This window comes from Aspergillus multicolor (genome assembly GCF_047715735.1).
Source record: "Aspergillus multicolor strain CBS 133.54 unplaced genomic scaffold BDW74scaffold_30, whole genome shotgun sequence".
Lineage (NCBI taxonomy): Eukaryota > Fungi > Ascomycota > Eurotiomycetes > Eurotiales > Aspergillaceae > Aspergillus > Aspergillus multicolor.
In genome coordinates, this window is record NW_027395981.1 from 17164 (window position 1) to 38746 (window position 21583).

Consider the following 21583-nt stretch of genomic DNA (forward strand, 5'->3'; position numbering starts at 1 on the left):
TTTATAATTATTTTTTTTCCAGACTATTAGACGATGAATGAAAGCATAGAGCGGACGTACCATGGTCGTAGTCACGGCGCTCCATGTCGATATACAACCTTGGAACAACACAGCAGCCATAATCCCAATGGGTACTTCGCTATTTCCGTAGGATTGCGACCTAATATACTTTTATGCAACAACTAATGTCCGTCAACAGCTCGTGGTCCACGGTTTTAATTGCATCCCTTCCCGCGGAACCAACATCACATATATATACAATGGAACTTTTGACAATTTCCACAACACCTCATTCTCCACTCGTATCCAGTTTTTGTTATCAAGCACCCATCAGCACACAATCAATCTACCTCCCATCCTTTGTATTCTCAACTACAACCTCTCCCTCAACCGGCGTTTCAACACCCTCTCCCCTCTCCGACTCAGATTCCGTCTCCGTCTCACCATCCACCAACGCCTTCCTCTTCTTATCCCGTCTATACAGCACGAGCGACGTAATAAACCCCGCCCAAAGAAAGAAATAGAACACAAACGTCACAGGCCATCCCTTTCGCCAGCGCGGCGCGCCGTCTGGACCGGCGGTTGGGAAGAGCAAGAGTGGGACCCAGATGTTGAAGGAGTAGCCGAATGTCATCATCGAGCCCTGCACATGGAGATTGTTAGAATAAGGGGATGGGAGGGGGAGGAGGAAGAGAGAAAGGGCGGGTATGTACCATGATAAGAGCTCGCTCCTCAGAGTCATCTTTCACGATTGTGTTGACGGTCGAGTAGAGGATTGGGCTTGCGCAGCCGGAGACGCCAAAGAGGAACCAGGCGAGGAATCTAATGTACAGTATTGCGTTAGTCTGGTTCGCTGAACTATGACCATGGTATTTTTGGCTGGCGAGAGAGGAACTAAAGGTTTGGTTAGGGCTCGAGGCAGAGAAAACATACTTCAGCCCTGTCGGGATATTCCAGATGCACATGCACAGCGTCGAGAATAGCGAAGATGCTGAGATGATGGTGTAGATAATCCAGGACGGATAGATCGAAGCGAGCGTTGTCCCGAGCCACGAGGAGACGATGTTCAGCGCTTGGATGACGGTGGGGTACTGGTTGATTTGGGTGACGGAGTAACCCTCGTCTTTCAACCAGAGGTTCATGTACCCGCTTGGGTAGGAGGAGAGGATCATGCAGCTGCCAAGGTTAGCTATTCAACCATCGTCCCCCGAAATGCGCGAAGAAACGTACGCATAACAAAACAAGAACACATAAATGTGCCACCGCTTCGCACTCCGCTTAAAGACATCCAGCCCCAGCCGCCCAGGCCGTCGAATATTCGCCCTCTTCATCCGCTCTTTGGCGATCTCCGTATCTCGTTCTTTGAGGAAGAACGGCCGCGGCGAGTCGGGTACACCGGGGAAAACGAAGAAGCCTATCAACGCGACGGGAATGGTGAAGATCCCGTCGATGATGAAAAGCCAGCGCCATCCAGGCATGCCGCCGACGCCAGAGAGGTTTGTGTATGCCGCTGCCTGCAGGTACCCGCTGATCATTGTGCCGAGGGGATTGCAGATGAACCAGGTTCCGGCGCGCTTGAAGAGGTCGGGGCCGGAGTACCATGAGCCTGGCTTGTTAGGTTCTATATGAGGTTTGGTATGCAGGTGTCCTTACCTAGAATGAAGTGTGTTCCTGCAAAAACCGGAGCCTCGAACATACCTACCAGGAATCGCATGGCATAGAGCTGATGGACGTTTGTGGCGCGGCTCTGGGCGAAGGTGCAGATTCCCCAGAGGATTTCGAGAGTCGGCAGGAGCCAGCGAGCTCTATAAACCATGGTCAGGACTGTCCTAGTCTGAGGAATAAAGAACGACGTACAGCTTTGGTCTAGACAGTAGGAGTAGTCCAGGCACCTGGAACACCACATACGCGGTGTAGTAGCAGACATTAAAGTAGTTGAGTTCATTGCCGTACAGTCCAAAGTCCTCCTTGAGACCACTGACGTACGCATTGCTGATATTGGTCTGGTCGAGGTACTTCACGAAGACTGGCCGTGGTCAATAAGGGTCCTCAGAAAAAGAGAAAGGAACACACAGCAGAGGCAGGAGTAAACCAGAATGGAGAGATCAAGCTTGAAAAGCAGCTTCCGCTCCTCAGCCGGATACGACGAGGGATACCAGTTGAAGATCTCCTTGAAGAGCCCGAGGAGTGAGGGTCTGGCTTTCTTCGGCTCGGACATGTCGACGATAGTCAACCACGCAGACACTCTGCCTGTCTCGCTATTCCTTCCACCGCATCCATTTTTATACCACACCAACCAGATTGCTCCAGTTTGGCTTCTTTGACGCAATTCACTCCACAACCTCAAAGCCATCCATTTCTTCAGACAAAACAACCTGACACAACGCATTGTGTAATGCACAGACATCTACCCCAATGGCGTGCTGGGATGGCGAATCCAACCCCTGTCCTGAGCAATGTCCCAGCCCTCTTATCGCGCCAACCAAGACCAAGCCTGGAGCTCAGACATGCTTAAATCGCTGCTGGCGAGTCAGACGGACGCCATCAAGCGCGGTTGCTTGCTTCGTATCGAGTAAGGTGGGTGAGTCTGGGGTCATACCGTGCGTGGATGGCGTGCTCGGTTGATAATCAATCAGATATGTCGTGTTGACAAGAGGATGCGGGGTATCGTGGCACGATGCACGACATATATAGCTTAGCTTGAGGTCTGTTTCGATTGGGATTATTTCAACAGAGCATAGTATTGCATTGGAAGCTGCCGATATGTCGACCACGTTTGAAATTCCCCGCTACGAGCAGGTTCCTGAGACTAAGGAGGACCGTGAGTTCTCGGAGCTTTTCTAATGAGCTAGGTACTAACGAAGTAGTTGACTGGGCTGAACTGGTTACCATCGACCTAAGCCGTTTCGACCAGCCTGGCGGAAAGGAAGAGCTTGTCCAGAAGCTCGACCACGCCGTTAAGAACGTCGGTGCGTAACAATTGACTCTGCCTGGAAGAACATACACTCATTGAAAAGGCTTCTTCTACGTCAAGAACTTCAACATCTCCCAAGAGGAAGTCGACCGCCAATTCGCCTTGGGCCGGGAATTTTACTCCCTCCCCCTCGAGGAGAAACTCAAGTACCACTCCGCCGCCGACCTCGAGCGAGGCGAGTACAACGGCTACCGTCCAGCCGGCCACCGCATGTAAGACACGTACCCTCATAGCAACTTGCACCATGGACGGTCAGCTAATAAGACCCGCGACAGGCTCGGCAACGGCATCAAAGACAACATCCAAGTGTACAACATCCCCAAGTTCGACGGACACCATCAGCGCAACCAACCCGCCATCCTAGCAGCCCACATCAAAGAGATCGAAACCTTCAGCCGCAAATGCCACTCGGAAGTCGTGGAGAAGCTCCTCCGCCTCTTCGCCATCCTCCTCGAACTCCCCGACGAGAACCAGCTGGTCAACGACCACCAGTACGACGACGAGGGCGAGGACCACCTCCGCTACATGCACTACGCTGCCCGCGGCGCCGACGAGAATAAACGCGCCGCTGAGATCTATACGCCGGGCCACACGGATCTGGGCTCTGTGACATTGTTGTTTAGACAGCCCGTTGCGGCGCTGCAGATTCTTAACAATGAGGGGCAGTGGAAGTGGGTGAAGCCGCAGGATGGGACTATCACGATTAACACGTGTGATGCGCTGACGGCGCTCACGGGCGGTTTGATCAAGTCGAGTATCCATCGCGTGCGGACACCGCCTGCTGACCAGGCGGGTATTGACAGGCTGGGTGTTCTGTACTTTGCGCGCCCCAATAACCACGTCGTGCTTGACCCGATTGCGAACAGCCCTGTGTTGCAGAGACTAGGGTTGACGTCGAATGTGTTTACTGAGATTGGGAAGCACTTGACGATGAAGGAATGGGTGAAGGTCAGGCAGACGCAGCAGCAGAGGAAGAAGCAGGAGGCCAAGATCTCGGATGATGGGAAGTACACGTATAAGCCGAAGGATATGGAGATCATCCCGGGGTTGCTGGCCAAGGTTTATAATTAGTTGCTCAAACTGAAGTCGCCGTCTGGCGGCCCATGGTTCAATAGATTCGTTCACCAAGCCAAATGGCGTATGATTAGCCCGTCATATATTCCAAAAATGCAATATTATGAAGAAAAATTGACACTATATCCACCCGTCTTCGGATCCTGTACAAAGTTAAAGTTATCCGTTGACAGTCCAAACGGCTTGAGAATTCCATTCCCCAGCTGCAACCAGTTAGCAATCCGTCTTAAAGGACATTCATGTCCAGAATTAACGGTCAGGGTACTCACATCCTTCAACTTCCCCATCATCTCCCCCATCTCCACCTCTTTCGCTTTCGCGATCCTCGCCGGCAACTCCCTCAGCGCCTTAAGCACAATCTTCCGATCACTCGCCGGCAGATTCTCCATCCCAGCAAGCAGCTTATAATCCTCCTCAGCCCCCTGCAAATTCGCCCAACCCCCAAGCTCACTCTTCGCCCTAGCGCGCCGCATAAGCGCCTTCGCGCGGATCTTCGCAACATCGCGTTTCCGCTCATCATCCGCCTTGAGTTTAGCGAGGGCTTCAGCTTCATCTCCGTCATCGCCATCGATTTCCACGACCCCGTCCGTCTTCTCCTCCTTCTCTTTTGTCCCTTCTGCCGCCGGCGGAACCACCCGGTCCAACCCTTCAATACACCGACTCGCACTATCAACCGCCGCCTTCCAGTCCTCGAGCTTGAGGTAGCACGCCGCCATGTTACTGCGCACGACGGCGATCTCGTAGTCTAGGTACGTCGGGCAGGAAGCCAGCGCGCGGTCGTAGGTGGATATTGCTTGGCTGTAGGAGGATGCAGAGTACAGGGCGTTTGCTTCGGATTTTAAGGTGTTGGATTCGGCGAGGAGGGCCTGGGAATTGGACTGTAAGGTAGGCTTGATTGGGGTTGGAGGGGAAGGGAACGTACGGCTTCTTCTTCTGGTGGGAAGCGCGCATCGTGGAAGACCTCTTCTTCGTCTTCTGTGTCACTTGAGGCAATTTGATCTTTTGACGGAGGAGGAGGAGGGGTGTCTGGTGTCGGGGCCATTTTGCTGTTCTTGCTCCTGGTGTTGCGGAGAGTGGTGAGAGTTGCGGGGAGGAGAGTTGACGGCATCGGAAGAGGCCCGCTTGATGCCTGAAGGCTCAGGCCTAAAGCTTGTTATCGATATGATAAGATAAGCTATCGCAATTGAGGGGAACTCAGCCTTTGTTGGAGTCAATCCATTTCCTCAATTCTTCCTCTCTCCCACCTACGTATCCTAAGTATAAGCCTAGCGAAATCTTCATAATGAGTGGTGTAAACCCAAAGTGCGTACCTCATGTTCCCTCCCTGATCAAGCAATCTCAATTGACCACGTCCAGCCTCCCCCCCGTCCGAGCGTGCCTCTTCGACATGGACGGCCTCCTAATCGACTCAGAGGACCTCTACACAGCAATCACAAACCAAGTGCTTCACTCATTCGGGAAACCGGATCTGCCCTGGTCTATCAAGGCGCAGTTGCAGGGCCGCCCGCAGCCCGAGGTGCGCCCCGTACCCTTTCTTTCTGTGACTCTTCGAGTTTGATTCGTGTTTAACAACTGCGCAGGCCGCAAAAATCTTCTCCGAATGGGCACAGCTCCCCATTTCACACGAGGAATACGTAGCGCGGATCTCAAAGCTGCAGGCTGAGCTGTTTCCCACGACAAAGCCCCTCCCAGGCGTTGAGAAACTGCTCACCACACTCGCCGCGACACAGGGGACCTCTCACCCCGTGCACATTGCGCTAGCGACATCGAGCCATGCTAGAAACTACCACCTGAAAACGGGCCATCTGACGGATCTTTTCTCGGTGTTCCCTGAGGCGCAGCGTGTGCTTGGTGATGACCCGCGGATTGGGAAGGGGCGCGGCAAGCCGCTTCCTGATATCTACCTTCTTGCGCTGGAGACGATCAATGCAGGCTTGAGGGAGAAGGGTGAGAAGGAAATTACGCCCGAGGAGTGTCTTGTTTTTGAGGATGCAGTGCCGGGTGTTGAGGCCGGACGACGGGCTGGCATGAGGGTCGTTTGGGTGCCGCATCCTGGGCTGTTGGAGGCGTATAAGGGGCGCGAGGAGGAGGTGCTTGCGGGCTTGACGGGGGAGCATAAGGAGGAGGAGAAGAGTGTTGCTGAGCGGGAGGCCGATGCGATGGCGGAGGAGAGGTTGCATGCGAAGAGTTCCGGGCAGCCGGGGAGCATTGGGGATGGGTTTGCTGAGATTCTTGGAAGTTTGGTGGATTTCCCGTATGAGAGGTATGGGATTAAAGTTGTTGATGCTTGAAGGTAGCCTGTCTTGCATTATCGTCAAATAGATCTATGAAAATACATTAAGCATAAATATGGTATCCTGAATCGATATATATCCAGTCATCACCATATATGCCGTCTAATCTTTATACACAACCCAATCTATCTCATTATTCATTTGCTCTTCTTCCCCTCTTTCCCCTCTATCCCCTCCGCAAGGACAAATGCCCGCCTAACCTCCTTCACAGCCTCGTAAAGTACCCAGAGCGGAATCCAGACCCAGAGTGTGTTGAAGAAGAACAGATAGAACCAAGTGTAGACCATGTTACTCGTATCCAGCTGCGTGCTGCCAGTCAACCACTCCGGCGCGAACGTCATGAAGCCGCCATAGAGCTCAGCAGTGGCAAGCGCCGTAGCCACAAGCCAGAGCTTCGCTTTGGCGGCACCCTTAGCTTCGGCTTCAGCCTTCGCGGCGGAGGTGGAGGTAGACGAGGACGACTTAGACGAGTTTGATTTCGACGGTGTAGCCTTCACCGACGAAGACGATTTTGAAGACAGCGTGGAGGGAAGGCTAGCCTGCCACAGGAGGTAACACACATAAACCGCGGCCGGACCACCCAGGAAAACCGTCAACAGTTCCAGACTAATGACCGTCGCATCGGCACTCGCCCAGCGATGATCCGCCTTAGCGTATTCCTGCCACAGCCTTGAACTCGGAGCACTGCCGTACGCGGCTCCAAACACCTTACCCTTAATACCGAGGAATGCCGGGTCCGGTGCGGACAGACCCGCGGGGAGAACGGCGTAGCTGGTGAAGCATTCGTACAGGAAGGAGCCCTCGATGAAGAGGTGGGTGAGGGCGTCATAGGCGTGCCAGTAGAAGAGGAGGCGGTTGCGCGTTTGCGAGGAGGGGATGAGGCTCTGTCCGAGGAAGTAGGCGATTGGCATGAAGGAGAGGGCGAAGAGGATGCAGAGGATTGTCGGGGTGTCGAGGGTGAATGTTGACCCCGTGGGGAGTGGTGCGGTGGACATTTTGAGGAGGGCCTCGTGGGCGTGCGCAAGTCAGGTTGATTGCGCGGGTTCAAAGTGTCGGGGGGGAGTATCTTGTGCGACGTCCCTAGTGGCTTCGCGGTCGAGGAAGGTTGGAAAGTTGACGCGGCTGGACCCCTGAACCCGAAAATGTTTGTTATCGTTTATGGCCTGAATCATGAGGCAGAAATGGGGCATCGGGGCATCGGGGGGATCGACGTAGTGGGGCTTCTGTCTCCGGTCGAGATCACGGCGTTACCGAGGAATTCCACGGACTGATGAACTATCTCTTGCGAAAATATTGCAGACATGCGATACTGAAGGTACTGCTGGAGAGGTTGTCAATACTGGAGGATGCTCCCGCTCCCGCTCCCATCACCTCTCTCCTGCTGGCAACGCCCCACTTCACCATATAGATCCTCGGAAGTCAAGAGGTGTTGTACCGACGGTCTTGCTGTTGGCTTCAAGACGACATAGATTGGGCATGGCGTGATCCTCTCCGGTTAAGAGTACCTCGCTAAAGATCCCAATCTCTATCATTAGCTCAACTAGACCGAGGAGACGAATAGACGGTTGCTGCTAGTGAAAGACGTACATCCATGGCATCTTATCTAGCCGGCTATAGAAGGCCTTGGCGGCCATCCATATGTACTGGTTTGCCTATGTTCCAACCAAGTATACGTCACCTGGCATATTGTCACATATCCCAACCAGTCGCGACTCTTTGTTGCATTACCCCTCATTCAGATATCCAAGCCGGTGTATGAAGGTACCCCTCATGCTTGGTAATGTCGCATCCCAACAGATGCTCCTCAATGATGCCAGTGACCAATCAGACCATACTCAATCCCATCGAACTGGGTATAAAAGTGCTGCCACTGCAGTCTTCAATTGATGCTTTCTTTTCACCCCAAACTCTCAAATCAAGCAGCAAACAACCATGGTGAAACGAGTTCTCGTCGGATACGGCATCGACGTTGATGCCGTTAGTGGCTGGTGCGCTCGCTTCCCTAAACAAGCACCATGGCAATGGCTAATACGAATGCGTCAGGATCAATACGAGGGATGGTTCCCCCGCAAACCCAACAGACGTATCCCGCGGGATTTTCGGAGCAACTGTTGGCATCGACCGGCTTCTAAAGCTGTACGACAAATACAACATCAAGGCGACCTGGTTCGTGCCGGGCCATTCGCTCGAGAGTTTCCCGAAACAGCTGGCCCAGGTTCGAGATGCTGGACACGAGCTGTATGTTCGATCCCTTTCGCCTAAACCAACTATCTACCGTCCCTAGGAAGAAATGGAAAAGCCATTAACGATAATACCTAGAGCCCTCCACGGCTACACCCACGAATTCGTCTCAACCCTAAGCGAACAACAAGAGCACGACGTGCTCACCCGCTCAATCGAAGTAATGACCGCGTTCACAGGCAAGAAACCAAAAGGCTGGACGGCGCCAGCCTGGTCAACATCCCCCTCCACCGTCCGCCTGCTGCAAGAACACGGCCTCGAATACGATCACTCGCACATGCACCACGACGGCCAACTCTACTACCTCCCCGACGGCACGGAAACCTACATCCACACAGACGTGTCACAAGACGCCCCAACCTGGATGAAACCCATGAGCGCCCTCAAACCTTCAGGGATTGTCTGCGTCCCCGCAAACTGGCACGTGGACGACTGGCCACCCTTCCAGTTTTCCCTGAAGCAGCCCAATTCGCATGGGTATGTGGATGTGTATTCGGTTGAAAGGACGTGGAAAGATATCTTCTCGTTCCTGTATAGGGAGTACGATGAATTCGTGTTTCCGATTAGTATTCATCCGCAGGTTAGTGGGAAGCCGCAGGTGCAGTTGATGCATGAGCGGTTTATTGAGTGGGTTAATGGGCACGAGGGGGTTGAGTGGTGTACTATGGAGACGATGGTCAGGGAGTTCAAGGAGGGAAGGATACAGGGGGCGACGGTTGAGGGGGGTGCTTAACTTGGTTGTATGGATGCATACTGAGATGCGAAATGAAATTGTATTGCATACTTGCTCTCCTTTCAAGCTGCTGAGAGGTGGATGTTGTACAGTAGGTATGCCCAGGGCTGGGCAAATCTACCTGGGGCATTGTGGACCGGCAGTTGTGCCGGCCTACCATGGTTCGCACCCCGTGCCGGCCAACGAGGTCAGCCGTAAGGCAATTTTTGCTCCGGAATCCTACCCAAGGATCGCATAGCATAGAAAGCACCATGGCAGCGTCACTTCCCTTCGAACTTCTCTACCAAATCGCACTTATCCTACAAGCAGACAATGCCTCACTGACCCCATACACAACCGTTTGCAGACACTGGCAAGCCGCATTCGAGGCACTGATCTACTCATCCCTCACGATCTACAGCTCGGAGGAATACCGGCGGGAGGACAAGGAGCTGAAGGGAATCTCATTGCAACAGTTCCAGATACTCACTTCCGACCGGAATATCAGGCGGAGAGAGTACGTTCGTCAGTTGCGATATGATATCCTTGTGCCGGTTGGACTGCTGGATTGGACAACCCGCAAATCAGGCCCAGATCAATACACAGTGGATAATGATGTCAGAAAGGGTAATGATAAGGCGTTCAACGAGGCGGTTCTTCAGCTGTTTAAGACGCTCGGTTCGTGGGATGACCGGCATCGCTTGCGGTTGTAAATGGGCATATTGGGGTGTCGAGCGAATGCGAGCGCGGATGTGGATACGGAACTCGGCAATGCCGATACCGATGAGAACGTGGACGACGAGGATTATGACGATGAAACGCCCGGACGGGAGCCTCATAAGGTATACGAGGCAGATGCTGGTGAATATAACTACGATTACACGGACGGGTGAACGCTGTCAGTCCCGCCCTATCGGGCACAGTTCCTGGAAAACGGCGCCTCGGCCCTTGAGTTCGCCGCTTGCGTGGATAAATTATCATTTCGCAACATCAGGGGGTGGGAGGAAGACGAGCGCGACATGTTCCACCGGATCTGGGCTGCGTCTGCGCTCCAGATCGTTGCTCACTGCCCCAAGCTGACGGAACTGGTACTGGACTTGGATGAATGGGTGCGCCCGGATCACCTAGAGTATATCCAGGCTCGACGTTCTGGTAGGAATTTTCTTGGTCAGTAGACAGTTTTGAGTGCTAACGGTTCATAGCGGTTGCGGAGGGGATAACAAATATCCCAGCTACCCTCAGAGGTTTCAACTACGCAAAGGCGTCCGAAGCCCCATGGACAACTACCTCACCGGCGCTAGACGTCTTGGGACTAGCGGGTGTAGACACCCTATCTGCGAGTTTGCAAACCATGAGCACCTCTCTTCGCGAGCTGAAGCTCTCGCGGATCTCTGTATCCCTAGACCTTCTCTTCCCACTGGATACAGCCGGCGAGCCGTCGCCTTTACAGGAAACACTGGAGTGGCCGAACCTTAAAACAATAGAGCTTAGTAAAATGCCCCCACGCCTTCCTTCCGGTATGGCGACGTTCCAATCCATGCTTACTGGGAACAGCACTAACCTCCGACAGGACAATGGATCATGCACCCTTCAGAGCAGCACCGGGCTGAAATCGCCAAGATCACCGAGTGGGAAGACGAGATATGCTACGGCCAGTACTAGAGGAGGAACATTTTCACCGGCTGTTCATCTCGCTGGGCTATGCGTCTCGGAAGATGCCTCGGTTGGCCAGCGCCAGCTTTGATCTTGCCCATCCAGTCCGCGTTTCTTTTACTTGCCAGATCAATGAGAACGGCAGAAACATTACGCTTATATGGGACTCTGGGAGCTCAATTCCAAAGTATAGGCCTGACGAACGGGTTGCGAAGGCCTGGGGGTTTTCGTTGGATGAGGTTGAAATCCATCCCGTAATTGTTAGGCGTTTCTCGGTCGAATTTGCGAGAATGATTGCATGATATCATAGTATGTCTTCTCATCGCGGAATATCTCGTAGTGAGATAAGGCGTGTATTCTCCCGCTGGCCGAGCAACGATCGACGATAAATAACAAACCCCTGCACTCCAGCCGCTCCTGATGATGCTGTGCATCTATTAATCATTCGGATTCTTGCAATCTCTCCGATTTATCCTCATGATAACACGCAGATGGAAGAATCCAGGCACCAAGAAGAGATGCTGTTGTTTGGAAGGCATAGGGACGGGAAAGTGTAACAGCAGAGAACTTCCAGGAACCCTGGGTAGAAACGATCTCAAGAGAAAGGACACATAGAGCAACTGAATACATTTATCGCGCTTAGTTGCGGAGTGGACTTACATGGATATTGCTCCATCATATGACCTGTCCCACCAAAAGCCCTAATGTCCCATGATTCATCCAAACGACAGAAATGCGCAAATGAGCGGTGCTTGTGGCGTCTTAGGGTCGGCCCGATGCGTCTACATCACTAAGTGGCATTCGGAGCGATCATCGCTTGGGTAATGGCAAGGATGGGGTAAATATTCGACCTATCCGCGAAAAGCTATGCGGGCGCATAAAATGGAATGCTTATCTAGCGTTCCCTTAGAGAGACACAAAAACGTCCAAGCGCGGCGGTGACCGAAACCAGGGAGAAATCGTGTATAAGGGACAAATGTAACCGGTTCAGTAGAGGTTGTTTGATCGACAACTGGGTAATTGACCAGGGTGTAGGTAAGCTTTGCGGGGTGCTGCTGAAGAACTTCGGATCCGCAGTCGATGCTACTTTGGCGCACAAAATCCAGCCCGCTGACAGGGTGTCCGTCCGCAGCAAGGTGGCTGAGCTATGGGTTCCCATGGAGGGTGAGATCCGATTAGGCAGACGGTACCTCGCGCGAACCTGTTACGTTGATAGTCAGCAGTTATTATAGTGCATGCCTGCCGAGACCATGACTCAGTTCTGACAATCTGACTCTCTCACATAACAGGACGGGAACTCAGAATATCCGCCCTGCTACAGTCAAGCAGGACCATGAGTTCTTTTCATGTCTCAGCCGGTGCCCTGGGCTGTCATCTGGGCGAGAAATGCTGCTCGTTCTTGGTGTGCGCGTGCGCCCTTCTCGATGTAGTCGCCTGACCGATGCTGCGAGGCTGAGTGCTTTATAATCCGCCCTGTACCTTTCTTTCAGCTACCTTACAGAAGTAATACGAAGCTTCGCCCGCTGAGGTTGCCCTGGAAGCTGCGAGAAGGGTGATTCACAAACGGGGCTGTTTCTTATCACGGGAGGTTCTGCAGGTGCCTGGTCTGTTTTGGCTTCGCAACCCGGGCGACGTCCACATACTTTATATACTCCGACCCGCCCTCGCTTGATTGCTTTCGGGACATTGTTGACAATGCCACGTTTTCACCATAAAAGACGCCACTCCTGGCCGTACTGCGGCTCGAGCACCCAGCTGAAAGAACGCAACTTACCCGCTATCACCGTGACGGGACCTGACGATGAATTTGAAGGCCAGTTCCTGACTCCGATCGAATCCGATGAGCTGTTTGAGGATGACGCCGCATATGCTGGGATTGTTCGATCTCAGTCGTCACGGTCACATCGGCTCTGGCACCATTCGAAAGACAAAAAGGAGGCCTACCAAGCCAACGCAGGCACGGTCTCGCTGCGTAAGATGATGCAGCCACCGCTCGACCGAGCACGATCATTCTTCGTCCTGCCGTCAACCGTGTCCACGAAAGAGATGGCGCTCCTTCCCTACTGGGTCCATCGACTGTCGGCACATCCCATAGCTGCCAAAGAGAGGAAAGCGCCGCAAACTGAGACGCGAGGCCGCCTGATGGTTGAGAAGAACCATAGACGCTGCCACTCGGAACGACCGCGATCTTGGAAACAGCCGAGCGAGGATTTGTGGACTTTGTTGGAGGAATGATTTTGTTGTTATGTTGCTGTCTGCATTTTGTGGAGTTTCGGTCATTGGTATTTGCATTTGCTGTTCATTGAGGGTTTCATAGAGCATAATCCTGGCGAATGGGCTGAAAACAGCATATTCCGGTTATACTGATTGCTCACTTGTTTTCTGTTCTAATCATCAACAATGCATCCTTGAGCTAAACGAGATTGTCAGTATGTTTCAATGAGACTTATTCTATCATCATGTCAACAAACGATCCTGTCACGCTCGACGGTCGCATCCATCGACAATGTAAATGCCTCGGCCATACGTACTTCTGCTTGCCATCCCGGCTAACACGGAACAAGACTCAGTTTAATCTCCACTACCAAAGAGCCTCTGGAGGCTCTTCGCTCCTTGGCCGCGGAGTTGTGCTCTGTTATGAACAGTCTGTGCCGACTGCCGAGACATTGGACGAATCCCGTGACACGCGAAGACCAATTGGGAATAGCGCCAAGAGATATCGGGGAAATTCGAATGACGAAGCCATGTGATTTGACTTATTGACTGATGCCTGGTGACTCAGTCATTATCTTTGTTTGATCGACTGTCAACAAAATAAAGACAGACAAGATCTGTCGGTGCGATATCAGGGAGTCTCACCGAGTCTTCAGGTGCATCCTGCATGATGGCCATGGTCCAGATGCCCAAAGCTCACCGACCAAAAGCCTCAGCAAGCGGCTGAAACGATTGCCAGGCCATCAGGCAGAAGCGGTCAAAATCGTCAAGCCGGTGTCACCGTGGGGGCCAAAACTCCAGAATACGCTTCTAGCGCGAGCCCCGCGACATGGGGCACTTCTCTGCAGATGCCATTATTGGCTGCGGCTCGCCCAGCGAACACGAGAACTGGCACTAAACCCTACTGATGGACCCCGCGGTCTCGTTGGCACTGTCCGATTCGTTCAGTGCTGACCGTCTCCCCTTCCTATCTCGGGCCCGGTGCGTGCTCTGATAGGGTGATGGGTCGATGAGAATGCTAGCGCCTGCCCTACGAGGTCGTTCTCCCCGCTACTTGTGGTCCTGGCGAACCGATTGCCCGGGGTGGTTTCTCAGCTTCGACGTCAATCGCAAAGGACCAGGCAGCATAAATAAAGGTTTGATCCCCTTTATCCACGCTCTTTTCTGTTCTTCATATTCTGGCTATCACTGCAGTCTTCTAAAGACTATCCTACGTTATCTTTACTTCAATCAAGCAATGAGTGATACTTCCACTCTCCAACAAGTCACTACCAACCAATCCATCACCGAAAGGCCTCTCTCCCAGTCTACCACTGCCTCGTCGGCCACATCTGCGCTCAAGCAGTCCGAAAGCAAGACCAACAAGCTCGCCTATCTCAGTACTCGCACCTCCAACTCTCCCAGCATGACTCGCCCGGCTACCCCCCGCTCCTACCCTGCGGGCATGGACACATTTGTCCCGCGCGACTCGTTCTCATCAACCGAGGACAGCCCGCGTCGCACACAGAGCCCCTTGCCTCTGCAGGCATCTCCAACCCGCACAAGCTCCAACAGATCGCGAGGCTCCGATAGCCGTCGTCGCTATGACAACACCGTCTACCACTATGGCCGTCACTCAAATTACTGGCTTTTCGGCGGGTTCAGCGTCCGGGACACTGTCCGCGATGGCGTCGACTGGATCCGTCAGCAGAAGAAGGGATGAAGTATGAGGTGGACGTCTTCACCAGGTCTCAATTTATACAACAATCGGATCTATGCTACACCTCGGTCGATTGATTACCTGCGTTGCGGAATACGTTCAAGCATGCAAAGAATGAGAGAGTCCCAATCTCGTCTCCGCCACTACACACCCGCTCAATATCTAGCCGGGCTCGGTCGGAATTCAGGTCGAATTCAGAGGCAAAGCGAAAGTCGATAGGTGACGCCCCGGTCACTTTTGGCCAGTGTTAGCTTCAGAGAATTTTATTATGGAGGACTCCGTTTCGAGAGAGGCTCAGAAGCCCTCGCTTTTACTCGATCGCGTTATCCTTTTCCATACCTATCTATACAGATACCACAAATGAGAAATTCGTCCTACAATCAGCTCTAATCATGACATGGCGTCCTCGCAATTCTTATAGCCTTAAAACGCCGTAATCCCATCACTAGTTGTAGCCAAACTTTTCAATTTATATACATTCTTTGGGCATACGAATTCTATTAAATTACTGCAGAATCTCGGGATAGGTAGTGACCATGACCTCTGTGTGGAGGAGTCGCATCCCCACATGAGAAAGCGGAGAAGTTCCCCTCACCACATTCTTTCCCACGCGCCTCCCACCTCAAGTACCATGATTCCCCAGTCCGATCTAACTGTTGACTCGAATTCGAGATTCAAGATGCTATCTACCTGTATTAGTCGCCTTTCCCCGCGGAGCATACCGCCCAGTGAACACCATGGTCCCACCGCGCAGCGTCCAGAAGGCTGGCACGGCTCACCGGCCCTTCAAATGCCATTGCGGCAGAAGTTACACAAAACTAGAGCATCTCAACGTGCGTCCTACATTCCAATTTCAGTTCTCAGTTAATATGCGCATAGAGGCATGCGAGAACACGTAAGTTTGATGAATACATTACCTGTGAAGTACCCCACTAAACCGCCGCAGACACCAACTTGAAACCATATTGCTGCGAGCAATGCGGGAGGACCTTTGGCCGGCAGGATGTCCTGTCGAGACACGTAAAGCTACACGATGATTCGGTTCCTCGCCAATCACTCACAGCAGCACTTCCAATAACTCTTTCGACTCCACAGGATGCATGTGCTTTGGGACAGCAATCCGATGAAACACTCCCCGAGGTCACTAGTCTTGCGTTTCCGGACGCAGCTCCACCCACTCCTCCGAATGATGGTGGCACTCACACCAGCTTGGACGACTCGAATGGTTTATTCGAATGGTTGATGTCCGGATTCAATGATAACGCAATCCTTCCTTTGCCCCTGGTCAGCGGTCCTGGCATGGATAGTGCGTCGATACCGCCAGACTCGACACTAGGCGGGAGTTTGAATGACCAAAATAGCTGCGCCGGTCAGGACACAACGAGAATACAGCAATTGTTTAGGATGATCAATGACCTCTCGGGTGGACTCAACTCAAACATCAAAAGCAATGATATTACGGCTGGCTTTCTGGACGCCTGCTTGAATGAGTACTTCAATCGATTATCACCTGTGCTTCCCGTGATTCACCAGCCAACTTTCTCACCGCAAAAGACTATACCTACATAGCTGCTGAATATGGTTGCGCTGGAGTCTCTCTTCCTCTGCGTCCTAAACTCTCTAAAAAAAGGGGAGCTGCTCTGGTGACTGGGACATGCTGCCGTAGCAACGTCTTGGCGCATGCTAATTACCATGCGTGGTACGCATGATACCTACGTTGGTGTTCAGCTTGTCTTGACCGCTCTGCTAGGGCAAATGCATGCATTGCTCTCGTCAAACTCAGATACCCAAATGACCGGTTCTACATTTCATGCTTTAGGCTTCCACTGGGCCAGGACTTGCGGATTCTACTCAACCAGCAACGCAGACAGGCTTGATTTGCCGGATATTGACGCTCTAGCTAGCGAGAAGCAACTCGCATAGGCAAAATGGGCAGCATCAGAGGTTCAGCGAAGAGCAATCCTAGGCCATTATGTCCTCGACGAGCTCATATCACAATCATCCGGAGCTCCGCCAAGTGTCCGCCATCTGACCAATTGCATCCAAACTACATGTTCGGACTCTGTCTTTGTGTTACCGACGGTAGACGAGTGGTTAAATGGGATGGCATGTTCCGCAACGCAACAAAAACCGGTGTCGTCTATATTTGCGAAGCTCCTGGACAGGCAATATCCTTGCCCATCCCTCCATATTTCTGGGATTTCCGTCGCGATTGTCATCGAAGGACTCCAGTCCCTCATATCTGAGGCCACGGGTCTGAGTACAGACACCGATAGTCCATGCTTTGGGGTTGTAAATCGCCAACAGATTGTCCATGCCTTACTCAAGCTTCATCGCACACAGCTCTCTCAGCTCTATCAGCTATCTCCAAGCCCGAGCGCACCTATGGCAAGTGCGAACACCATATGATGGCACAACATCTGTATGGAGGTTGCGGCACCGGTCAGCGTATTATACAAGGCGCTCTGCAGCAGCGCCCCATGTATGGGCAATCCGCCGCCACATCTAGTCGGGATGACAAACGTCACATCAACGCAGAGTGTTGATCTGGATCAGTGGATTTCTGGCGCAGACTCTGCCAGAGCTCTGCTCCATGCGAATGCGGTCATGCGCCTACTGCAACGTGTTACGCTTGCCGATTCCCTCGCGCCTCCCATCCCAATGGCCATTTTCTCCGCGGCCATGGTCCTGACTGCATTATGCTTGTCTGGCAGGTATAGATACTTGCCGCCGCGAGATCCCAATTGGGATGATGTATGGCAGACGTTCCAGTGCGAGGACAGTAATCAAAACCGCACTCAGACTGCCGAGGACTTTCTTCAGAGCCTTAGGCAGCCCGGACATCCTCAGCATCAGGGTTGCAGTCAATTTGGAGACCTCCAGTCGCATTTGACGGTAGATGTCAGCCTTGTTGACGAGCTGAATTTCCATCAACTGACGCTTCGAACAACGACCTCCTGCTGGGGAGTATCTGCGCAGATGGAACGCATTCTTGCTCATTTCAACGCGTTGATTCGCCAGCGTATTGTATTGGGACGGGCTTTAACCCTACGATTACGCTGCATTGAGTGGTTGAGTGCAAGTTTTCGGAAGTAGAAATCTACGAACCCAGCTCTTCTTGGACAAGGCTCGTGAACTGTATCACTCGTCTATCTATTCAAACTGAAATACTGCGATCTTTTTCGCCCTGAAACACCATTTCCGTCATTTTGGCTTCTATAACGATACCCATCACTGCGGACACGATCAATCCCACTTTCTGTACATATCATCTCCAATCTCCAAATGGAAACGAAGACCCCGGTCTTTTTCTCCAGATGCCACCCTTTCAAAGGAGCTACTCAGCAGTGCCCTTCTCACCACCAAAATCAGCATACAACCCAGGCAACCTCTCCGCAAGAATCGCCATCTCCTCGGTAGCATGCTTCAAAAGACCAACGCACATCCCTTCAGAAACCAATTTCGCCCGCTCCACCGGATCCGTAACGCCCTCAACATCCCCGATCTAGAACCGTGAGCGCATGCGGCATCCATCCGGCTCGTCCTTGATCAGGTGAATGAGATGCCCGTGGTAGCGCACGCTATCGTCCTCGTCGTTCCAATCCCCGATGCGCGCATAGATCGCCGTGCTGTATCCGGTTTCCCGGAAATTATTTTCCCAATCTGGCTCGAAGAACATGCCCGGATTAACGAAGGAGGCTGTTCTGTTTTGACAGTTCGCCACCTATGAACTCATGGACGCGGTGGTGGTCGCCTACAAATGCAAAACCCCAAATCAGTTCCTCCATTCCCCGACCACGTTCCAAATAGATGGCGAGATACAACTTACCAACATATTTCTCCTCTACTCCCTCCACTCAGAGTATACATGATCCGTCGGATGCCAAAGCTTATATTGCTCCGTGCTCCGAACGCACCCAAACCACGCGTACACCATGGCGCCGGAGCACCCGCGCATATACGTTGACGCGGTGATGTAGTGCATCCCGTCTAGAGTCAAAGCGTACCCGGAATCGAGGGGGAGGTAGGGGTGATGTAGCAGGAGGGGGGCGTCGGAGAGGAGGAGCGCTTGGGGCGTTGTTGTTGGGCTACAGCTAGCTAGACTGGGCAGCGGGGACGCGTTTGTCATCTTGGATACGAGTATAAGTGGGGTGGCAGTCAGACGTAAGAGGAAAGAAATGAGCTTTGAGAGGGAAACTTATGTAGTGTTGGATAGGTATCGACGTCTTTAGCAAATGGATGGATGGCTCGGCCAGGCCAGTAAAAGACTTTTGTACCTCACTTCGCCAATCTAGTCTGTCTTGCAGTACACATTTACCGCTGGCATAGCCACGCGGTACTTATCCATCTCCATCTACTCCAATTCCACCCCCCGACGTATTTTGCTTAGAGGGGAAGTGGGAAAGTGGGAAAGTGGGAAAGTGGAGACGGAGAAACGTCGATACTTGCCTAGGTAATGCTCTCATGTAGTCCAGAGCGCAAGGTACTTAGTGATTCGGTCTTGACAGGGTTACTTTTGCCAGGTCCCTTTGAGTCTACGCTGTTTGGATACTTTGCCAAGGTTGTGTCCATGTAATTCTCAGGCTTAGGGACAGGGACCGGAATACATAAACTGGACATGAACACCATAGGCTACCTGTTCACATAGCACAAGCCAATATTTGAAGTAGTTTTCGATCCGCCGGTGGAAAAGTTGAAAGGCTTACAGTAGTAGGATCTTACACAGCAGTAGACATTAATTATCAACCATAAACAATCTCCAGATGACTCCCAGCACCACCGCCGGCCCAAGGTTCTAGGGAAACATTGGTAGATAGAGTTCATCCGCGAAAGGGTATAACGATGAGGATCTTGGATGCAACGATTCGTTCTTTCTCTTCCTCTGTACCTCGTATTAAATCCATATCATCAATCAAGTATGTAAGAGAAGCGAAAGATGAAGGGTCGAATAAGGGTAGGACCATCCCGCGGGCAACTGGAGGCGAAGAGTGTTGGCAATGGCACTCAATGCGCGCTGAGTCGATTCAAACAAGTAGCACAACGAAGAACCCTCATGACTGCTGCCACGCTGCAATATCCGACTGCGATATGCCGATGTCTTCAGGGATCAGCGCTTGGAACTTTGCGATCTGAGTCGAATCTAATATGCGGGAGCCAACGTCAGTCAATAATCCGGAAATAATATCAGCACAGCACCGACAGGTGCACTTTGTTTTCTTTGCAAGTGTAGTCACTTACTTAGAGGTTGTGAAGCAGCCGCACCGGCATGTACGTGGATGATTTTTGAATCCACAGACCCCTTGACTGCAACACCACTCGCATTGTTGAGCATCACCATCACCCGCAATCTGTATTTACCCGGACTCGCGATGGCCAGACGACTGAAGGCAGCGTACCCGCTTATGGAGTTCCCTGTCCGGCTCCGTATGCTGGTCGACGTACTCCCCGTCAGGCCACCAGCCGCATTGTTTCCGCTCTCGTCCCGGAGCATTACCGTTGCGCCTAGTTGTTGGATTGGGTCGTTGCCGGCATTCCCGACGGGTCGGACCGCAACGACGATGGGAAACAGGAAGGCAGTACCTGGGCGGACTGATGCGGGAGGGTCGATCGCGAACGTGGCGCTATATTCTGATCCCGGGGCCATGATTGATGTTCTGGGTAGTATTCGTGATGATCGGGCGCAATTGATCCGTACTCGCGGGGAGGAAAAGGAGTGATGGTCAAGGAGGAGAGCTCGATTATTTCTGTAAGCAGGAGTAGGTCAGGACTTCAGAGACGAAGAGATGTTCCCTGTCTTATAGACAAAGCAAGTTGGTCTGAGCGAGAGGGTCCAGGACATTCGAGGTCTGCGCATTGATCAAGATTCCTGCTGGATTAACTTTGCGCAATTCTTCAGCATCATCATTTCGAACTTTGCTGAATCTGAAGATCGGGATTTAATGATATTCGCCACCACGACTGGCAGACTATACGGTGTAGCACGGCGGATCTGCAAGGAATGGCACGGAAGGCGAGTAGCAGATTGGCTGCTCAGGGGCGCACGGAGTACTTTGTTGGCGATAAAGGTGCAGGATCGACTGCGGCGGAATTGTTTTGCGGCGGAAGGTGGGCAGCAATGCGCATGGCAATAGTGGGACTCGCAAGGGCGATCAGAGCAGATCAGGAGTTTTCCTGGTTGCCACATGTTGAAGCTTAGACTCGCAGGGCAGCTCGCTCGACCAAAAAGTCTCAGACTCCCAGCTGGCGGTCGGCAGCGGAGGCAGTCCGTGATGAGTATTCCGTCACCTGCTGGGAATGTGTCCTGTCCGGTCGTACGAATCACTCGGCCGGTCATCAATGGTGTGTGGACTTTGCTTTTTCTAATCCTATAGTCTCTTTATTCCGTTGTTCAAAGCGTCTTAGCTTACCTCTTCGAGTATTTCTCGGGCTTCTCGGGCTCTTCGGTCGAGCGGGCTCCTTTCGCCCTGCGTTCTCGAAGAAAAGTCGTGTAGGTTGCCTCATGTGTATACGTCGATCGCACACGGTATTTGCTCGAGCCAAGCCCTGCGCGAGTCAGATCATGAGATCTGAACACGAGATCTGAAGTACTATTTTCGGTTCCTTACCCACCAGAAGATCTGCCGTAGCGAATAGCAGGAGGCCGGAGTGCTTCTCCCGAGGCTCGGGAACCATGCCGGCATGGCCATCTTCTTGACAGCGGCAATGATGAGTAGAAAAGGAAG

The 21583-nt window shown here is 52.5% G+C and overlaps 13 protein-coding genes across 13 annotated transcripts; 7 read left to right on the forward strand and 6 right to left on the reverse strand.

The window, feature by feature from the left end:
• Nucleotides 1-130: 130 nt before the first annotated feature.
• BDW74DRAFT_187652 (uncharacterized protein) lies at nucleotides 131-2218 on the reverse strand (the record flags this gene model as incomplete). Its single annotated transcript, XM_073731535.1, has 7 exons — nucleotides 131-643; nucleotides 714-822; nucleotides 934-1176; nucleotides 1231-1606; nucleotides 1654-1805; nucleotides 1858-2026; nucleotides 2074-2218. 7 exons carry the CDS (start codon nucleotides 2216-2218, stop codon nucleotides 347-349), a joined length of 1491 nt encoding a protein of 496 aa, XP_073580140.1. The 3' UTR covers nucleotides 131-346.
• A 545-nt stretch (nucleotides 2219-2763) lies between these two features.
• BDW74DRAFT_170134 (uncharacterized protein) lies at nucleotides 2764-4045 on the forward strand (the record flags this gene model as incomplete). The annotated part of the gene is made up of 4 exons (XM_073727110.1): nucleotides 2764-2821; nucleotides 2868-2969; nucleotides 3018-3186; nucleotides 3250-4045. The coding sequence occupies 4 exons, from the start codon at nucleotides 2764-2766 to the stop codon at nucleotides 4043-4045; spliced, it is 1125 nt and encodes a 374-aa protein (XP_073580141.1).
• On the reverse strand, nucleotides 3851-5090 carry BDW74DRAFT_187656 (uncharacterized protein; the record flags this gene model as incomplete). Its single annotated transcript, XM_073731536.1, has 3 exons — nucleotides 3851-4251; nucleotides 4318-4914; nucleotides 4971-5090. The coding sequence occupies 3 exons, from the start codon at nucleotides 5088-5090 to the stop codon at nucleotides 4150-4152; spliced, it is 819 nt and encodes a 272-aa protein (XP_073580142.1). The 3' UTR covers nucleotides 3851-4149.
• Nucleotides 5091-5305: 215 nt separating this feature from the next.
• On the forward strand, nucleotides 5306-6409 carry BDW74DRAFT_83383 (haloacid dehalogenase superfamily protein). The gene is made up of 3 exons (XM_073733841.1): nucleotides 5306-5350; nucleotides 5405-5564; nucleotides 5629-6409. Exons 1-3 carry the CDS (start codon nucleotides 5331-5333, stop codon nucleotides 6337-6339), a joined length of 891 nt encoding a protein of 296 aa, XP_073580143.1. The 5' UTR covers nucleotides 5306-5330; the 3' UTR covers nucleotides 6340-6409.
• Nucleotides 6369-7528, reverse strand: BDW74DRAFT_83381 (EXPERA domain-containing protein). The gene has a single exon (XM_073733840.1). It carries the CDS (start codon nucleotides 7335-7337, stop codon nucleotides 6480-6482), a length of 858 nt encoding a protein of 285 aa, XP_073580144.1. The 5' UTR covers nucleotides 7338-7528; the 3' UTR covers nucleotides 6369-6479.
• Nucleotides 7529-8274: 746 nt separating this feature from the next.
• Nucleotides 8275-9316, forward strand: BDW74DRAFT_170138 (polysaccharide deacetylase family protein; the record flags this gene model as incomplete). The annotated part of the gene is made up of 3 exons (XM_073727111.1): nucleotides 8275-8330; nucleotides 8386-8580; nucleotides 8662-9316. The coding sequence occupies 3 exons, from the start codon at nucleotides 8275-8277 to the stop codon at nucleotides 9314-9316; spliced, it is 906 nt and encodes a 301-aa protein (XP_073580145.1).
• A 251-nt stretch (nucleotides 9317-9567) lies between these two features.
• Nucleotides 9568-11711, forward strand: BDW74DRAFT_187662 (uncharacterized protein; the record flags this gene model as incomplete). The annotated part of the gene is made up of 4 exons (XM_073731538.1): nucleotides 9568-9973; nucleotides 10199-10447; nucleotides 10498-10812; nucleotides 10952-11711. 4 exons carry the CDS (start codon nucleotides 9568-9570, stop codon nucleotides 11248-11250), a joined length of 1269 nt encoding a protein of 422 aa, XP_073580146.1. The 3' UTR covers nucleotides 11251-11711.
• A 517-nt stretch (nucleotides 11712-12228) lies between these two features.
• BDW74DRAFT_83404 (uncharacterized protein) lies at nucleotides 12229-13408 on the forward strand. The gene has a single exon (XM_073733842.1). The coding sequence runs from the start codon at nucleotides 12644-12646 to the stop codon at nucleotides 13181-13183; it is 540 nt and encodes a 179-aa protein (XP_073580147.1). The 5' UTR covers nucleotides 12229-12643; the 3' UTR covers nucleotides 13184-13408.
• A 392-nt stretch (nucleotides 13409-13800) lies between these two features.
• BDW74DRAFT_159951 (uncharacterized protein) lies at nucleotides 13801-15263 on the forward strand. Its single transcript, XM_073725539.1, has one exon. The coding sequence runs from the start codon at nucleotides 14172-14174 to the stop codon at nucleotides 14862-14864; it is 693 nt and encodes a 230-aa protein (XP_073580148.1). The 5' UTR covers nucleotides 13801-14171; the 3' UTR covers nucleotides 14865-15263.
• Nucleotides 15264-15598: 335 nt separating this feature from the next.
• BDW74DRAFT_170141 (C2H2-type zinc finger protein) lies at nucleotides 15599-17957 on the forward strand (the record flags this gene model as incomplete). Its single annotated transcript, XM_073727112.1, has 6 exons — nucleotides 15599-15698; nucleotides 15808-16382; nucleotides 16590-16659; nucleotides 16798-17253; nucleotides 17371-17615; nucleotides 17685-17957. The coding sequence occupies 6 exons, from the start codon at nucleotides 15599-15601 to the stop codon at nucleotides 17955-17957; spliced, it is 1719 nt and encodes a 572-aa protein (XP_073580149.1).
• Nucleotides 17958-18198: 241 nt separating this feature from the next.
• BDW74DRAFT_170142 (uncharacterized protein) lies at nucleotides 18199-18990 on the reverse strand (the record flags this gene model as incomplete). The annotated part of the gene is made up of 3 exons (XM_073727113.1): nucleotides 18199-18366; nucleotides 18442-18565; nucleotides 18710-18990. 3 exons carry the CDS (start codon nucleotides 18988-18990, stop codon nucleotides 18199-18201), a joined length of 573 nt encoding a protein of 190 aa, XP_073580150.1.
• An 808-nt stretch (nucleotides 18991-19798) lies between these two features.
• On the reverse strand, nucleotides 19799-20611 carry BDW74DRAFT_83432 (uncharacterized protein). Its single transcript, XM_073733844.1, has 2 exons — nucleotides 20100-20611; nucleotides 19799-20001 (listed from the first exon to the last, which is right to left on the reverse strand). Exons 1-2 carry the CDS (start codon nucleotides 20503-20505, stop codon nucleotides 19913-19915), a joined length of 495 nt encoding a protein of 164 aa, XP_073580151.1. The 5' UTR covers nucleotides 20506-20611; the 3' UTR covers nucleotides 19799-19912.
• Nucleotides 20612-21336, reverse strand: BDW74DRAFT_83431 (uncharacterized protein). Its single transcript, XM_073733843.1, has one exon. The coding sequence runs from the start codon at nucleotides 21193-21195 to the stop codon at nucleotides 20719-20721; it is 477 nt and encodes a 158-aa protein (XP_073580152.1). The 5' UTR covers nucleotides 21196-21336; the 3' UTR covers nucleotides 20612-20718.
• Between the last annotated feature and the right edge of the window lie 247 nt (nucleotides 21337-21583).

Excerpts from the sequence above, each read along its gene's own strand:
- BDW74DRAFT_83383 (XM_073733841.1), top strand. The coding sequence starts at position 5,331 with ATGAGTGGTGTAAACCCAAA. Across the intron at positions 5,351-5,404 it reads ATGAGTGGTGTAAACCCAAA|CCTCCCCCCCGTCCGAGCGT; the intron begins GTGCGTACCTCA and ends GACCACGTCCAG. Across the intron at positions 5,565-5,628 it reads AGGGCCGCCCGCAGCCCGAG|GCCGCAAAAATCTTCTCCGA; the intron begins GTGCGCCCCGTA and ends ACAACTGCGCAG.
- BDW74DRAFT_83381 (XM_073733840.1), bottom strand. The coding sequence starts at position 7,337 with ATGTCCACCGCACCACTCCCCACGGGGTCAACATTCACCCTCGACACC.
- BDW74DRAFT_83404 (XM_073733842.1), top strand. The coding sequence starts at position 12,644 with ATGCCACGTTTTCACCATAAAAGACGCCACTCCTGGCCGTACTGCGGC.
- BDW74DRAFT_159951 (XM_073725539.1), top strand. The coding sequence starts at position 14,172 with ATGAGAATGCTAGCGCCTGCCCTACGAGGTCGTTCTCCCCGCTACTTG.
- BDW74DRAFT_83432 (XM_073733844.1), bottom strand. The coding sequence starts at position 20,505 with ATGGCCCCGGGATCAGAATATAGCGCCACGTTCGCGATCGACCCTCCC. Across the intron at positions 20,002-20,099 it reads GGCTGCTTCACAACCTCTAA|ATTCGACTCAGATCGCAAAG; the intron begins GTAAGTGACTAC and ends CCCGCATATTAG.
- BDW74DRAFT_83431 (XM_073733843.1), bottom strand. The coding sequence starts at position 21,195 with ATGACCGGCCGAGTGATTCGTACGACCGGACAGGACACATTCCCAGCA.